Source organism: Dendrobates tinctorius, unplaced genomic scaffold, assembly GCF_039654945.1.
Source record: "Dendrobates tinctorius isolate UK_male_01 unplaced genomic scaffold, ASM3965494v1 ptg000035l, whole genome shotgun sequence".
Classification (NCBI taxonomy): Eukaryota; Metazoa; Chordata; class Amphibia; order Anura; family Dendrobatidae; genus Dendrobates; species Dendrobates tinctorius.
Genome location: NW_027361703.1, coordinates 31,209,905 through 31,227,839, shown reverse-complemented (window position 1 = coordinate 31,227,839; position 17,935 = coordinate 31,209,905). Strand labels below are relative to the sequence as shown.

The 17,935-nt window shown below is 42.4% G+C and overlaps 1 protein-coding gene across 1 annotated transcript in view; it reads left to right on the top strand.

Annotated features, from left to right (window-relative positions):
* TSPAN12 (tetraspanin 12) overlaps window positions 1-1,237 on the top strand; it is a 344,082-nt gene extending 342,845 nt beyond the window's left edge. Inside the window, exon 8 of the mRNA XM_073573369.1 lies at window positions 454-1,237. Within this exon, the coding sequence (XP_073429470.1) occupies window positions 454-756 (303 nt within the window). The 3' untranslated portion in view covers window positions 757-1,237. The remainder of the gene's footprint in view (window positions 1-453) is intronic.
* Window positions 1,238-17,935: the final 16,698 nt, after the last annotated feature.

Genomic DNA, 17,935 nt, shown 5'->3' with positions numbered 1-17,935 from the left:
TCACGAGCACTCAGCCCACCCTCACTCTAAAGACATGTTCAGTTTTTGGTCAGTATTTTACATCGGTAAACCAGGAGAGGAACAATCATGTGAAAACTGTAATAGAAACACGTCCCCACTTCTGTATTCATCACCCACTCCTGACTTTGGCTTACAAATACTGATGGAAAATACTGACGAAGTACTGAGCATGTATTTTAATATACTTTGTATTTTTAAAACACTAAGAAGCTGTTTTACATCATAAAAAGTGGGTTTTTAGTTTTTTTTTTTTTTCCATACAAGAAAATTTTTCTATTTTATTGCTACTTCATCTATTGTCAGGTTGGTATTGTTAACCATTATTAACCATTTCTGACCCATATTCTTTTTGCTGTGATAGCACTAAGTTTGCCACATCTGCATTAAAATGTGCAATTTTACTATTAACGGTTTGTGTTAATTTTGTTCTAGGGCTGTAGCAGAAAAATGTATGGCTTCCTGAGAGGAACCAAGCAACTGCAAGTTTTAAGATTCCTTGGGATTGCTGTTGGTGTTACCCAGATCCTCGCTATGATTCTCACTATCACCTTGCTGTGGGCTTTGTACTATGACAAGAAGGATCCAAAAACCGAACCAATCCTACCTCTGAGCCATGAAGATGCCCAGCACAAGTGCCACACAGCGGAGATCCTACCACCCAACCACACAAGGATTTCTGACTCAAGGACTACTGCTAACGGACTTAACATATACCTGGAAATGGATGAGTTGTGATTGTCGGCCATATAAGTGTCTTTATTATAGCACAATTCTCGACATGATTGACACAGTAGATGAGTTCACTGTGTAAGAAACCATGTCAGATCTGACTTTTGATGTACTTTTTTACAAGACTGCAGCATGTTTTCAAGAATGTAAGCCATGTTGGATTGTTGGTATTGTCTATACAATGGATTCCCCTATGTGATAATTCATTTTTGTTACCACAGGCGGTATGGAATCAACGTGATCAATGACAGACAGGGATGGAAAAATAAACCAAGTATGTTCCGCTAAATATTAGTGCATGCTGAGTCCACAGGTTTGACCTTGGTACAGAAAGTGGATTCATTGATCACTGGCTCCTTTAATCAAGGACAAATGATTCAGGGATGAGGATCTTATCTGATACCTTTCAGTAATGATTCTGTATATGCTATTTGTGATATACTGTATTAAAAGACATAAAAGGGATTGGGAGACATGCTTCCATTGACACAGGGTCAGTTTTACTGGGCGAATGTTTCCCAGGAGGTAAAACAAATCTGAACTTTTTTTATACGTTTGTGTGGCCCGACCTAAATTGGGAGGCTGTGCTGATGTAATAGGCTGAACCTCATAGCCGCCTCTTGTAATGATCCCCCGTGTACTTTGTAACTTAATTTGTAAATATAGCTTGTTGCTGAAAACACTGTTAAATGTGACACACTAGTCCTAGTGACACATTTATTTGATACTTAACATAATGTCGAACCCTGGAGATTATTACACATGGATAAGGTACTGAGACATACAAATATAGCATTCAACTGAGAAGTCAATAAAACTGCTAGGATATGTTCACATGTGGCTTTTCTGCCTAAAAAATGCAAGCTATGGCGAGAAAACCGTTATGATACTTTTTATTTTTGTGCCAAGCCTTTTTAGTCTGAATAGAGAGAATACGCAGAGACCATGACGCAAGCGCTGATTGGGTGCTGGTGTTACGTGTCATACACCGCATCACAGCCCTGGGGAGAGCGAGTGCCAACACCGTGGGAACGGCGCTGGCATGGGAGGGGTGTATAGGCTTTATTATTTTGTCGGGGCATAACCTTTAGTTTAGGAAGGGGTTGTCCTAGTAATTTCTCCATCGTCTCCATTGTCTCTGTGTGTGTGTACATTGGACTGCACATGGCTTACATCCCGGTGCAGTCCATTGTTTCACACGCGCACAAAGACTTGTATGGGTGCGCTTGATCCAAATATCAGAGCCACATGCTGCAATTGTTTTCCAATGCCAAATCGGCATGATAAAATCATCTGAGGTCTGCACTGCCCCATAGTATAAGACTGGGCCGAGTGCTATCAGCAGAGCCCTAAATGTGTGAAAATTCTAAGTGCATTCTAAAGCAAGAGAATAACAGATTTAGCACTTTTTCATACATAGCATTTTTATTGGGTTTTTTTTCCAGGCAGTAAGAAATGTGCCATTTTACAATAGCAAAATAAATAAGATTTCAGAAATCTCATTCACGGTGCGCTTCTTTACTTTGATTTTGTTGACATGTGGTGCACTTTCTTTTGTTTTTAACAAAAATTCAGCATGTCCATCCTTTAAATGTTTTTATGCCAAGATCTGAATGGCTTGGCACAAAAAAATGCATCAAAAAAGTGTTATTTCTGCAGTGGTTTCCTAGCCATAGCCTGCAGAAAACAAATGCATCAAAAAAGCTACAGTGCCTTGCGAAAGTATTCAGCTCCCTGGAACTTTTCAACCTTTTCCCACATATCATGCGGCAAACCTAAAGATACCAAATGTAAATTTTTGGTGAAGAATCAACAACAAGTGGAACACAATTGTGAAGTTGGACAAAATTTATTGGTTATTTTACATTTTTGTGGAAAGTCAAAAACTGAAAACTGGGGTGTGCAATATTATTCAGCCCCTTTACTTTCAGTGCAGAAAACTCACTCCAAAAGTTCATTGTGGATCTCTGAATGATCCAATGTTGTCCTAAATGACTAATGATGATAAATATAATCCACCTGTGTATAATCAAGTCTCCGTATAAATGCACCTGCTCTGTGATAGTCTCAGGGTTCTGTTTGAAGCACAGAGAGCATCATGATGACCAAGGAACACAACAGGCAGGTCCGTGATACTGTTGTGGAGAAGTTTAAAGCCGGATTTGGATACAAAATGATTTCCAAAACTTTAAACATCCCAAGGAGCACTGTGCAAGTGATCATATTGAAATGGAAGGCGTATCATACCAATGTAAATCTACCAAGACCCGGCCGTCCCTCTAAACTTCCATCTCAAACAAGGAGAAGACTGATCAGACATGCAGCCAAGAGGCCCATGATCACTCTGGATGAACTGCAGAGATCTACAGCTGAGGTGGGACTTTCTGTCCATAGGACAACAATCAGTTGTACACTGCACAAATCTGGCCTTTATGGAATAGTAGCAAGAAGAAAGCCATTTCTCAAAGATATCCATAAAAAGTGTCATTTAAAGTTTGCAACAAGCCACCTGGGAGAAACACCAAACGTGGAAGAAGGTGCTCTGGTCAGATGAAACCAAAATCGGGCTTTTTGGCAACAATGCCAAACGATATGTTTGGCGTAAAGGCAACAAAACTCATCACCCTGAACACACCATCCCTACTGTCAAACATGGTGGTGGCAGAATCATGGTTTGGGCCTGCTTTTCTTCAGCAGGGACAGGGAAGATGGTTAAAATTGATGGGAAGATGGATGGAGCCAAATACAGGACCATTCTTGAAGAAAACCTGCTGGAGTCTGCAAAAGACCTGAGACTGGGACAGAGATTTGTTTTCCAACAAGACAATGATTCCAAACATAAAGCAAAATCTACAATGGAATGGTTCACAAATAAACGTATCCAGGTGTTAGAATGGCCAAGTCAAAGTCTAGACATGAATCCAATCGAGAATCTGGAAAGAGCTGAAAACTGCTGTTCACAAACAATCTCTATCAAACCTCACTGAGCTTAAGCTGTTTGCCAAGAAAGAAAGGGCAAGAATTTCAGTCTTTCGATGTACAAAACTGATAGAGACATACCCCAAGTGACTTTCAGCTGTAATCGCAGCCACCAAAGTATTAAGTTAAAAGGGCCGAAATTAGGGGGGGTCGGCTTATACGCGAGTATATACGGTAAGTTAAAGGGGCCGAATAATATTGCACGCCCCACTTTTCAGTTTTTGAATTTCAACAAAAATTTAAAATAACCAAGAAATTTCATTCAACTTTACAATTGTGTCCCACTTGATGATTCTTCTTCAAAAATTTATATTTGGTTTCTTTATATTTGAAGCATGATATGTGGGAAAAGGTTGAAAAGTTCCAGGGGTTCGAATACTTTCGAAAGGCACTGTATGTGTAAATATGCCCTTAAAAGAACTAATCTATGCTTTGCTACTCTTGTATTCTATAATACATTCTAAGGCTGGGGTCACATTTGCGAGGGCAATGCAAGAAACTCGCACGAGTCTCTCACCTCAATACCCGGTAGTGCCAGCGTAACTGCATGTCTTTCTATTCAGCTCAACGCTCCAATCCAAGTGCCGGCGGCAGTGCTGGGTATTGAGGCGAGAGACTAGTGCGAGTTTCTTGCATTGCACTCACAAGTGTGACCGCGGCTTAATATTTACACTGTAAGAAGATTTCTTTTTTCTGAAACGTTCTCCCCAGGCACAGTGTGTTTTACTCAGCCGATGTAGATGGCACAAGCTGCTAAGCTTAGTGAATGGCTGCAGCGCTGTTGACATGTTTGTGCTGCAGTCAGTGAACAGAGCAGTGGACCTAGTAAAGCAAAGTTGTTTTTTTTTAACATCAGTGTACCTGGGAACAGATCTTTTCTGAAACCAGAAAATTCTTTTAACACCTATGCTAGATGTAAAGTAATATTTTCACAAATGGATTGTTCAAGTGCGCCGCGCCGGCACTCAAATACAATTGCCGTAGAATGTCACTTCAGAAAATGCATGTCACATACTTTATAGTACAGTAAGAGCTGGAGAATAAGTGACAGGTCACCGACTAATTATTTCAGTAGGCAGGTATGCAGGTTATAGAGATACAATGGCGGTGGAAGGACAGCGAAATCTTTTTTTACAGTTCTGTTAAAAAAAAAAAAAAAAAAAAAAAAAAAAAAAATGTTCACTGTCCCTTGGTTTATTACTCTCATTTGTTTCTAATCTTTAAATATATGAAACTGGAAAAATATGTAAAGTAAACACAATTTCCTTATATTAAAGGGAATCTGTCACCTAATTTTTGGCATATAAGATGCGACCACCGCCATTAGGTCTTATCTACAGCATTACAGCCCCCGATGTAACCTGAAAGATAAGAAAAACGAGTTGGATTATACTCACCGGGGGGGTGGTCCAGTCCGGGTCCGATGGGTGTCACGGTTCAGGTCCTCCCATGTTCTAGCGATGACGTCCACTTCTTTGCTTCCCGTCGGGGCTCCGGTGCAGGCGTTCTGCTCTTCCCTGTTGAGGGCAGAACAAAGTACTGAAGTGCGCAGGCGCCGGACCTCTCTGACCTTTCCCGACGCCTGCACGCTGCAGCACTCTGCGCCGGAGCCACGACGGGAAGCAAAGAAGAGAACGTCATTGTTAGAAGATGGGAGGACCCAAACTGGACACCCCCCCCCCCCGGTGAGTATAGTCTAACTCGTTTTTCTTATCTTTCAGGTTACACGGGGGCTTATCTACAGCATTACAGAATGCTGTGGATAAGCCCCTGATGGCGGTGGACGAATCTTATATGCCAAAAAATAGGTGACAGATTCCCTTTAATCTGATAAAGTACTGTCTCCCTTAAACTGAATGTGTCGCCTGATTTCACCGTACAATTTTCCTTTATTAGTAAACAGATCTCTTACACCTCATGAGGCTTGTGTACTTACTTTGTAACTACATGTCAGAATACCTGGTTAATAATTTTTTTTTAAGTTTCCTGTCCTGGTATTAAAATGAGCACATTAAAAGATCATCTCAGACCTTTGTCTGACATTCGTGATTTTTATCGTACGTAAGTGTGTTTTGGATCCAAGTTTTCATCCGTGTTTAATCAGCAATTTTTTTTTTTAAATTTGCACTTAGATGCCATCCATGATTTTTATAGACTCATAGATTTTGTGTGGGTAATTTTGATCCATGACTCGCATCAAAAAGGGACATGCCTCCATGATTTTTTTTTTACTTACCCACAGTCCACAAAAAAACCATGGCCATATCAATAGCACCTTATACTTTAATGGGTACGTGTTCTGTCCGTGTAAATCACGGGTAAAACATGTACGTATTTCATGAATGTCGAATGAGACCTTAAGCTGGGCTCTAAAAAGCTCATTTTAATATCAGAAACCTAGCCATTCTGACATAAATTTTCAGTTACCATAGTACACCAGTCTCTTCAGGTGTACAAGACCTATTGCAGCTTGAATTGTCAAATCTGGTGACCTAATATAAAAATATTGGAGAAAGAGAAACCAATCACAAACTAAAATGTTTCTATACTAATGCACAAAGCATGGGCAACAAACAAGGAGAATTGGAACTACTAACACAGGAACAGAAATATGATGTCATTGGAATCACTGAAACTTGGTGGGACAATACACATGATTGGAATACAAGACTAGAAGGATACAACTTATTTGCAAGAAACAGACTTGATAAACAAGGAGGGGGTGTCGCATTGTATGTTCGAAACGCGTATATCTGCACAGAGATTGAAGCTTCAGAGACTGGGAGTTCTGTGGAAACTGTTTGGGTAAGAATACAAGGACAGAACAATGGAAAGGACACCATTGTAGGCATTTACTACAGGCCGCCTGTGCAAGCCGAAGATATAGATGAACTCTTTATGCATCAGATGGCCAAGTTCTCCAAAAAATATGACATAGTTGTCATGGGAGATTTCAACTATCCAGACATTTGTTGGGAATCTCACTCAGGCAAAACTAACAGGTCAAGGAAATTCTTATCCTCTCTTGCTGACAACTTTATCTTCCAAAAGGTAGGGGAGAAAACAAGGGGAACTGCTACCTTGGATCTAATCCTTATAAACAGGGAGGAAATGGTTGAGGAGGTAAAAGTGGCTGGGACCCTAGGAGGTAGCGACCATGCTATTTTAGAATTTTGGATTACTAGAGGTGGAAGACCTGTGAAGACTCAGACGTCAAGGTTAGATTTCAGAAAGGCAGATTTTAAGGGATTCAGAAAGAGAATTGGAGGGATCCAATGGCTGGATATCCTTAAAGACAAAAATGTCCAGGAAGGATGGGAAATCTTGAAAAATGAAATTCTCAAAGCACAGTTGTTAACAATTCCGAAAAGAGGGAAGAATAGGAAGCATTTAAGGAAACCAGGATGGATGAACACAGAACTTAAGCACATGCTAAAAAGGAAGAAAAAAATGTTTATAAAATGGAAAGAGGGAGGCATATCTAAAGAAGAATATAATGCTGTCTGCAGAACCTGCAGGGCACAAATCAGATTATCTAAAGCTGAAAATGAACTGAGGCTTGCAAGAGATGTCAAAAGCAATAATAAAGGATTTTGGGGATATGTCAAAAGTAAAAGAAAAGTCAAAGATGCTATAGGATTTTTACAGGATGAAAATGATGAAATGGTAAGACAGGATGTTGAGAAGGCTGAACTTTTAAATTCCTATTTTGCATCTGTTTTCTCTCAGAAAGGAAATGCAACATCAACTGTTATTCACTGTCCCATTAAGGGAATAGAAGAATCCAGGATATCTATAAACAGAAAGATAGTGAGGAAACACTTAGCTAACCTAAATGAATTCAAGTCTCCAGGTCCCGATGAATTACACCCCAGAGTACTGAAGGAGATAGCAGAAGAAATTTTTGAACCCCTCTCCATAATCTTTGAAAATTCTTGGAGAACAGGAGAAGTGCCAGAAGACTGGAGAAGAGCAAATGTTGTTCCTATCTTCAAAAAGGGGAAGAAGGTGGACCCAGGCAACTATAGGCCGGTGAGTCTGACTTCTATACCAGGAAAGATCTTTGAACAAATTATTAAACAACATGTATGTCAATACCTGGATAAGAATGAAGTGATTAAACAGAGTCAGCATGGGTTTCTAACTAATAAGTCATGTCAGACTAACTTAATTTCCTTCTATGACGGTATCACTGATTGGGTGGATCAAGGAAATGCTGTAGATATAGTATATCTTGACTTCAGCAAAGCATTTGACAAAGTCTCTCATACAATCCTTATTGAAAAAATGACTAAGTATGGAATGGACAAGGCAACTGTTAGGTGGATTCATAACTGGCTTAGTGATCGGACCCAAAGAGTGGTCGTAAATGGCTGCACATCCAGTTGGAAGAATGTCTCAAGTGGGGTACCACAGGGCTCTGTCCTGGGCCCTGTATTGTTCAACATCTTTATCAACGATTTAGATGAAGGAATTGAGGGTAAACTGATTAAATTTGCTGATGACACAAAGCTAGGAGGGATAGCTAATACTAGAGAAGAGAGAGAGAGGATTCAAAAAGATTTAAATAAACTGGAGAAGTGGGCAGCAACTAACAGAATGGTTTTTAACAGGGAGAAATGCAAAGTACTACATCTGGGCAATAAAAATGAAAAAAGCATATATAGAATGGGAGGAATAGGGCTAAGTGACAGCACATGTGAAAAAGACTTGGGTATACTAATAGATCACAGACTGAATATGAGTCAACAGTGTGATGCAGCAGCAAAAAAGGCAAATGCAATTCTAGGATGTATTAACAGAAGCATACAGTCTAGATCACGTGAAGTCATTATTTCCCTCTACTCCTCTTTGGTCAGACCTCATCTGGAATATTGTGTCCAGTTTTGGGCACCACATTTTAAAAAAGACATCAACAAACTGGAGCAAGTTCAGAAAAGAGCGACCAGAATGGTGACCGGTCTGCAAACCCTGTCTTATGAGGAAAGGTTGCAGGATTTGGGAATGTTTAGTTTGCAAAAGAGAAGACTGAGAGGAGACTTAATAGCTGTCTACAAATATCTAAAGGGCTGTCACATTGTAGAAGGATCAACTTTATTCTCATTTGCACAAGGAAAGACTAGAAGCAATGGGATGAAACTGAATGGGAAGAGACACAGATTAGATATTAGAAAAAACTTTTTGACAGTTAGAGTGATCAATGAGTGGAACAGGCTGCCACGAGAAGTGGTGAGTTCTCCTTCAATGGAAGTCTTCAAACAGAGGCTGGACAGACATCTGACTGGGATGATTTAGCGAATCCTGCTTTGAGCAGGGGGTTGGACCAGATGGCCCAGGAGGTCCCTTCCAACTCTACGATTCTATGATTCTATGATTCTAATACCGGGTGGGCCATTTATATGGATACACCTAAATAAAATGGGAATGGTTGGTTATATCAACTTCCTGTTTGTGGCACATTAGTATATGGGAGGGGGGAAACTTTTCAAAATGGGTGGTGACCGTGGCGGCCATTTTGAAGTTGGCCATTTTGGATCCAACTTAATTTTTTTCAATGGGAAGAGGGTCATGTGACACATCAAACTTATTGAGAATTTCACAAGAAAAACAATGATGTGCTTGGTTTTAACGCAACTTTCTTCTTTCATGAGTTATTTACAAGTTTCTCTTTGTTTACAGCCATTGACATATCACAGAGGTTAACACGTGTGGAGCAGATAGAAATTATGTTTTCTGTCTGGTGAACGCAGTACCCAGGTCATTGCAGAAGATTTCAATGCAAGACACCCTGCGCAAGAAAACTTTCACCATTCCCATTTTATTTAGATGTATCCATATAAATGGCCCACCCAAACAAGTTTGCCTCATCTCTGAACATAATGTTCTGTGTACACTGAGGGTCCTGTTCCAATTTTTGTTTTGCCCATTCTGCAAATTCAGCGCGCCGATCTGGGTCACCAACCATTCCCATTTTATTTAGGTGTAGACATAAATGCCCCACCCTGTAGTGGATTAGATAACTTACTAATATAGTCCTGAAGGACACATGCTTTGTTCCTCTGCTAGTAACATCTCTGAGCCACCTTGTATCAGTATGAGCAAGTGACCGGAGCAGTGTATGAAGATTGCATATGTTGGAATCATATTTTTTGCACAATGTTTTATGATCACTTTGAGTATTGTTTTATTAAGGATCCTTTTAATAACCTGCTCAGTTTTGCATTTTTCCCCACTTGTGTAATGACTACCACTTTAATATTAGACTTTGGTCCTGTCAGATGGAAAAGATCTTGTGTAACTTCTTTCTTTTTGGGTATTATTAATGGGTAATGTTTTAAAAAAAGAGCTAACATGTTTAAAGGGAGCCTGTCAGCAGGTTTGCCTGATATAATATACGGCCTTTCAGAGCTTATGTACAGCATTCTATAATGCAGTAGATAAGACCCCAATCCAACCTGAAAGATAAGAAAAATAAGTTTTATTATACTCACCCGGTGGGGAGGTCTGGTGCGGACTAGTCTGATGGGTGTCACAGGTCCGAGTCCGGCGTCTCCCATCTTCTTGCCATGCTGCCCTCCTGCTACGTCAATCACGGCATTGTTCTCCTGTGCAGGTGTACTTCTCTGCCCTGTTGAGAGAAGAGCAGATTCCTGCAGTGCGCAGGCGCTGGGTCTCTCTGACCTTTCCTGGCACCTGCGCACTGCAGTACTTTGGTCTGCCTTCAACAGGGCAGAGAAGTACGCAGGAGGGCAGCATTGCAAGAAGATGGGATGACCCGGACCTGCGACACCCATCGGACCGGACATCCCCCCAGGTGAGTATAATAAAACTTATTTTTCTTATTTTACAGGTTGGATCAGGGGCTTATCTACAGCATTATAGAATGCTGTCTATTAGCCCTGAAAGGCGGTGGCCTCATCTTATATTGGCCAAACCTGCTGATAGGTTCGCTTTAAGTCTTCTAAGTCTTTAAGTTTTCCCCTTGTTAATAGTTTGCAGTTACACTCATTTTTATATATAGATAGATTTCTGTATGTGTGTATCAAGCCACGCCCTCTCCATATAACCCCGCCCACTCCACATAGCCACACTCACTCCACACGCAATGAGTGTATGTGTATCAAGCCAAGCCCACTCCACATAGCCACACTCACTCCACACGCAAAGCCCGGTATAAGCACTGGACTATGAGATGGAGGATATGTATGATGGGGATATGGGATTATGGGATGGAGGATATGTATGATGGGTATATGGGCACGGGCCCATGGGATGGAGGATGTGTGATGGGTATATGTGCACGGTACAATGGGATGGAGGATAAGTATGATGGGAATACTGGCACGGGACTATGGGATGGAGGATGTATGATGGGTATATGGTCACTGGAATATGGGATGGAGGATATGTATGATGGGTATTTGGGCACTGGACTATGGGATGGAGGAGATAAGTATGATGGGAATATGGGCACTGGACTATGGGATGGAGGATATGTATGATGGGTATTTGGGCACTGGACTATGGGATGGAGGATAGTCATTATGATTTGTTATAACTAACCACAGTTATTTGCTATGCCCAGGCAACGCTGGGCTCTTCAGCTATCTGGAATAAAAACATAATGGGCACACTACAGTAAGTAAATACTTAGTAACAAATGTAAAAACCTGGGTTGCCTAGTAAAATGTAAAAATACAATTGACTTTCCAAAGCTCTGTTAGATCAGGATAGAACAATTTTTTCAGTTGACTGTAGCTCATTTATTATGTTATCCAGATATTTGTTAAATGTTTTTCCTTTATATTTTTTTTTGGAGGGGTATTTAGGGTAGATTATATGAAAATTACTTGTAAAAGAGTTTGTAGGAAAAAAGAAATAAAGAACCTCACCACACCAATATTGTTTGGGATACACCAGAAAGTTGACGAATGGGTGCCAATTCCTGCTGGTGAAGCTCTTTTTATTAGAAATTATCTTTACTAGAAATTAATTTAGAAACAGGAGAATCCATCATGATCATAAAACCTTACACAATTTCTATGCCCTTAATCATGGTCATGACTATGGGACATCTGTGGGGGGAAGAAGTGGAGGCTAAGTACTGTGGACGTATCATGAACTATGGATTTGAATACAACTACAGTTGTATTAGCCTCTATATTATCTGACTAAGCTCCAATATCAAGGCCTTACTGATGTATGACCAGTGGTGTAACATAAAACTTGTGAGCCCAAAAGAAACATCTACAACAATGTTCCTAATACCACTGTCTTTAATAATATTGGCCTTTAATATGGGCCACACAGACCTTTGGCCCCCTTAGGCTGCAGGGCGTGGGTGCTACATAGTCATAGTTGCATCCCAGTGTATAACTGTTCTACTGGACTACAATATTCTTATGAATGTTTCTGTATTGCATGAGTATCTGTTTCATGCATGGAATAATTGTATGTATACGAATATGTATATTGAGGGTAACAAAAAAGGATTTTATTCTAAATGTTTATCTTTATCCATGATGTTTTTATAATAAAAGATGTTATTTTTTTATTCTGTCAATAATACATAAAAACATATAATAATGGCACCACTATTGTTTGTATTCCTTGTGTTCTTATCCAAGTGTGAAAGTTCAATTGTGTTATATGTACAATAAGAAAACATATTTCTTGAAATATAGTAACAAAGAAAATAAACTGGAATAATATAAAATGTCTCCTATTTTGTTGGTTAGTTGGTTTTACTGTGTACACATCATACTTTATGTAGCCGGGCTATGAGGCCATCATATTGTATAAAGGGGGGGCTGCTGGGACTATCATACATGTAGAGTGCTATAGGGCCATCATTCTGCTTATATTTGACTATCTTTGTATAAAGGGAGCTGAGTCATATATGGAGCCATCATACCGTATATTGGGGGAAAAGGGGGCAACATACTGTGCATAGGTTAGCTATGACGACATCATAGTGTGTAAAGGATGTTATAGGTCTAATCAAACTGCATAAAGGGGGATTATGGGTCTAATATACTGTATATAGGAATACTATGGGGCTTTAAAATGTGAGGGCTATGGAGACATCATACCATGTGTAAGAGTAGCTATGGGGCCATCATAGTGTATACAATTATGGGGGCATATATTGTGTAAAGGGAGGCTTTGTGGGCATTGTACGGAGTATAGGAGCCTCAGTCAATACTGTATATAGCTGGGCTATGGGATCATAGGTTATGTCCTCATACTGCATATAGCGGGTTAATAGGTACATCATACTGTGTGTGGGGGGTTATCTGTCCATCATACTGCATATACAGTGGGGTCCTTCGACAGCTCATTGGTCTTCATAGTGGAGTTTGGAGTGTGACTGTTTGAGGTTGTGGACAGGTGTCTTTTATACTGATAACAAGTTCAAACAGGTGCCATTACTACAGGTAAGGAGTGGAGGACAGAGGAGCCTCTTAAAGAAGTTACATTTCTGTGAGAGCCAGAAATCTTGCATGCTTTTAGGTGTCTAAATACTTATTTTCCACCATAATTTGAAAAATAAATCTTGCCAAATCAGACAAGGTGATTTTCTGGATTTGTTTTCTCATGTTGACTCTCATAGTTGTGGTCTACCTATGATGTCAATTACAGGCGCCTCTCATCTTTTTAAGTAGGAGAACCTGCACAATTGGTGGCTGACTAAATCCTTTTTCTCTAGTCACCTTCCACGACAGCTACATCGGAGGATGTCTACCCCGCCCTAATAGGGGACAGGAAGAGGTTAAATATCCCTCCCCTTCCTGCAAACACCAGTGTTTTCCTGTCCCCTATGGGGCATGAAGAGGTCTACAATGGTGCTGCCGTGGCCGGCGATCGGGAGCACCCCACGCCCAGTATCAGCTGGGATACCTGTTATGTATGAGTCACCGAAGGAGGAAAAAGCAAAAATAATAGCTAAGTCCAGAAAACCAGAGAAGTTGGTAGCTATCGGATTGCAGACCCCTGAACCTATCCACAACAACTGGCAGTAGTCGTGGGGGGTTCCTATGGAGCCCTAGACCCCTCGGTCACAGCCGGAGAACTAAATTATCCTAAAGACAGAAAGGGAAAATCTAAACTGCCCCAGAGCAGACCCCAAAGCAATAGGCAGCCCCCAACATATAATGACTGTGAAGCAAGATGAAAAACACTAACACAGATAGAAAGATAGGTTGAGCAAATGATGGGGCCCAAGCTAACGAAATAGGACAGGACAGAAAAGCCGCTGTCTGCAATCCGCAAAAACCCTATCCAAAAATGTACCAACAGACTGATAGGAAAAACAGGCCCTGAAGTCGCTAGGCTTCAAAAAGACTATATCAGCACTCAGGTATATTCTGAAGACAGAGCCAGAGATCAACTGATTAGAGACAAAAATGGAATTCAGCTCACCCCCGGCCGGGGATGGCTGAACTCCAAAACACAAGGCAAGCAAAACCAAAACTAAAATGTACAAAGAGCAGAGCAAAAAACTTAGCTTTGAGAAGCAGGAATCAGACCGGACTCCTTGAACCAGCAGGGCAATCACCAGCAAGGCAGCAGGTCGTCGGCTGCCTTATATCCAGTCATCATCTACCTGCTCAGCTGTTTGGTAATCAGCCTCACTACCTTCCTTCGCCAGAAGAGGGAGTTCATCAGACCTCACTGGTGAAGGGAAAAATGAACTCACAACAGATACCTGTCAGATGCCGGGCAGCTGAGGTCGGGGGCCTTGCTCTCCTCCTCTGATGGCTGCTCCCGTCTCCGCCTGCATGGTGGGACTCAGGACTCTCCCGCCTCTCCTGCGCCTCCTTTGGGGGTAAAGCGAGGTGGTGATGTGCACGCCGGGGTCCTCCAGATAGCTCCCCGACTTCCTCCTCCGTGCTGCCGGTTCCCGGGGGTTCACGCTGGCCGGGGGTGGCGTTCCTCCACTTCGGGCGTTACTGGGCTTTCCACTGGGGCGCGCGTCATTTCCGGTCTGTCCCTATGTGTTCCACGGTGGAGCGCCGGGGGGGTGCATTACTCCTGGGATCGGCGGTCACATTCTGGGGCGTCCTCATGTGGTTTCCCCCCATTGGGCCAAAGGGAGGAGGAGGTGCACAAATGACGCTGGACCCTCGATCTTTGAAGGTCCGGGTGAGGAGATCACCAGGTAAGACCTGTCTGACTGTAGACGGCATGGACGGTGACAAGCCCTCTCTCTCTGCTACTGTAAGTAGCAGGCGTCGGCCCTGGCTATCCAGCATTATTTACTAAAATGGCGTAGCATACCTCTCTTTCTAATATGGGGAGAAAAGGTCTCTGACCCTATGAGAACCAGCCACAAGTGTAAAATGTGTGCTGCCAGACTCCCTCGACATACGGAGAAAATTCTGCCTGTCCTGTACAGAGAGGTCCTTCGCGCTGAGCAGCCCTCCTGGATAGCATCAAATCCCTCATAATACAGGAGGTTCACTCCTCCATGGCTCCCTTCTCCCAGACCGCCTCCCTCTAGGAGGAGGAAGAAAGCTCTGATAGAATCTGACCCAGACTCAGACGAAATTCAGTCCTCGGATTCAGAGGACGCTTGGGAGATTGAGGGTTCCTCTTCCACGTCCACCCCTAAAACCAGGGAACAAGAAATATCACTTGGTTCCGGGAATGTGGGTGAGCTAATCAGTATGGTTAAGAGCACCATAGGGGTGGAGGAGGAAGAAGTTAAATACACGGTACAGGACGAGATGTTGGGCTGAAGAACATACAGAACGTACAGAATCTGATCCTCCATAAAAGGAGGCCTCCATACAGCAAAAAAGTATTTAGTCAGTCAGCAATAGTGCAAGTTCCACCACTTAAAAAGATGAGAGGCGTCTGTAATTTACATCATAGGTAGACCTCAACTATGGGAGACAAACTGAGAAAAAAAAATCCAGAAAATCACATTGTCTGTTTTTGTTTCATTTTATTTGCATATTATGGTGGAAAATAAGTATTTGGTCAGAAACAAAATTTCATCTCAATACTTTGTGATATATCCTTTGTTGGCAATGACAGAGGTCAAACGTTTTCTGTAAGTCTTCACAAGGTTGCCACACACTGTTGTTGGTATGTTGGCCCATTCCTCCATGCAGATCTCCTCTAGAGCAGTGATGTTTTTGGCTTTTCGCTTGGCAACACAGACTTTCAACTCCCTCCAAAGGTTTTCTATAGGGTTGAGATCTGGAGACAGGCTAGGCCACTCCAGGACCTTGAAATGCTTCTTACGAAGCCACTCCTTCGTTGCCCTGGTGGTGTGCTTTGGATCATTGTCATGTTGAAAGACCCAGCCATGTTTCATCTTCAATGCCCTTGCTGATGGAAGGAGGTTTGCACTCAAAATCTCACGATACATGGCCCCATTCATTCTTTCATGTACCTGGATCAGTCGTCCTGGCCCCTTTGCAGAGAAACAGCCCCAAAGCATGATGTTTTCACCACCATGCTTTACAGTAGGTATGGTGTTTGATGGATGCAACTCAGTATTTTTTTCCTCCAAACACGACAAGTTGTGTTTCTACCAAACAGTTCCAGTTTGGTTTCATCAGACCATAGGACATTCTCCCAAAACTCCTCTGGATCATGCAAATGCTCTCTAGCAAACTTCAGACGGGCCCGGACATGTACAGGCTTAAGCAGTGGGACACGTCTGGCACTGCAGGATCTGAGTCCATGGTGGCGTAGTGTGTTACTTATGGTAGGCCTTGTTACATTGGTCCCAGCTCTCTGCAGTTCATTCACTAGGTCCCCCCGCGTGGTTCTGGGATTTTTGCTCACCGTTCTTGTGATCATTCTGACCCCACGGGGTGGAATTTTGCGTGGAGCACCAGATCGAGGGAGATTATCAGTGGTCTTGTATGTCTTCCATTTTCTAATTTATTGCTCCCACAGTTGATTTCTTCACTCCAAGCTGGTTGGCTATTGCAGATTCAGTCTTCCCAGCCTGGTGCAGGGCTACAATTTTGTTTCTGGTGTCCTTTGACAGCTCTTTGGTCTTCACCATAGTGGAGTTTGGAGTCAGACTGTTTGAGGGTGTGCACAGGTGTCTTTTTATACTGATAACAAGTTTAAACAGGTGCCATTACTACAGGTAAGGAGTGGAGGAAAGAGGAGACTCTTAAAGAAGTTGTTACAGGTCTGTGAGAGCCAAAACATCATACTTTGTGTAAAGGAACTAAGTAGTAGGCTCAGCTATGTTCCTTTATGTAGGTAATAAGCTTGGTCCTGTACAGCTATCTTTATGGTAAGCTTGGTTATGCTCCCATGTCTTTGTAGTAAGCTGTTTCTGTTACCATATCTATGTAACAAGCTTGGTTCTAAATGAATATGAAGTCAGTTTGGTTTTGGTCCCATATCGATGTAAAAAGTTTAGTTATGTTCACATATCTATGTAGTAAGCTTGGTTCTGCTAATGTATCTATGGAGAAAGCTTGGTTCTGTTCCTGTTTCCATACAGAAAGCTTGGTTTTGTTGCAGCATCAATGTAGTATCCTGGATTCTGGTACAGTATCTATGTAATAAGCTTGGTTATGTTCCTGTATCTACAGTATGTAGTAAGCTTGATTCTGGTCCCATATTTCTGTGTAGTACACTTGATTCTATTAACGTTACCTATGTAGTGTCAGTTTTTTGGTAAAGATGAGTCTATTTAGAGTCTGATGTATTGAATTTGGTGTAGTGGATGTCACGCCACCCGCTGCCTCGCGCCCCGCTGCTTCTGTCGCGCTGCCCGCAGCTGCGTCCTCTGCCCCTCCTCCCGAGCACCGGCGCACTCACCTCACCCGGCGCGCTCCCGAGGTGCGCACACGCCCCGTCCTGCTCCTTCTCTGCCGCCGCTGCAGCCGGCCTTCCATGCCCGTCGGGTGCGCCTGCGCACTGCACGCCAGTGATCCTGCCACTCATCTGCTGCTGCTCCACCTCCTGGCCGACCCTGACCCGGAAGCGCTGCCTGCAGTCCTATATAAGGTAGCCTCACCCCCTGCCCAGTGCCTGACTATCAATTGTGTCTAGCACTGCTGATTCAGGTCCACGCGTCCCTGCGCTTTCCCAGCCTAGCACTCTGCCCTGCGCTCTGTGTCCCTGTGTCTTCTTGTAATCTCTCCCTGTGTTCTCTCCTAGTGCCTGCCTCGTCCGTCCCCGGCCTCAAGTCCTCTCCTGCAGCACCCACCTTCGTCAGCCTAAA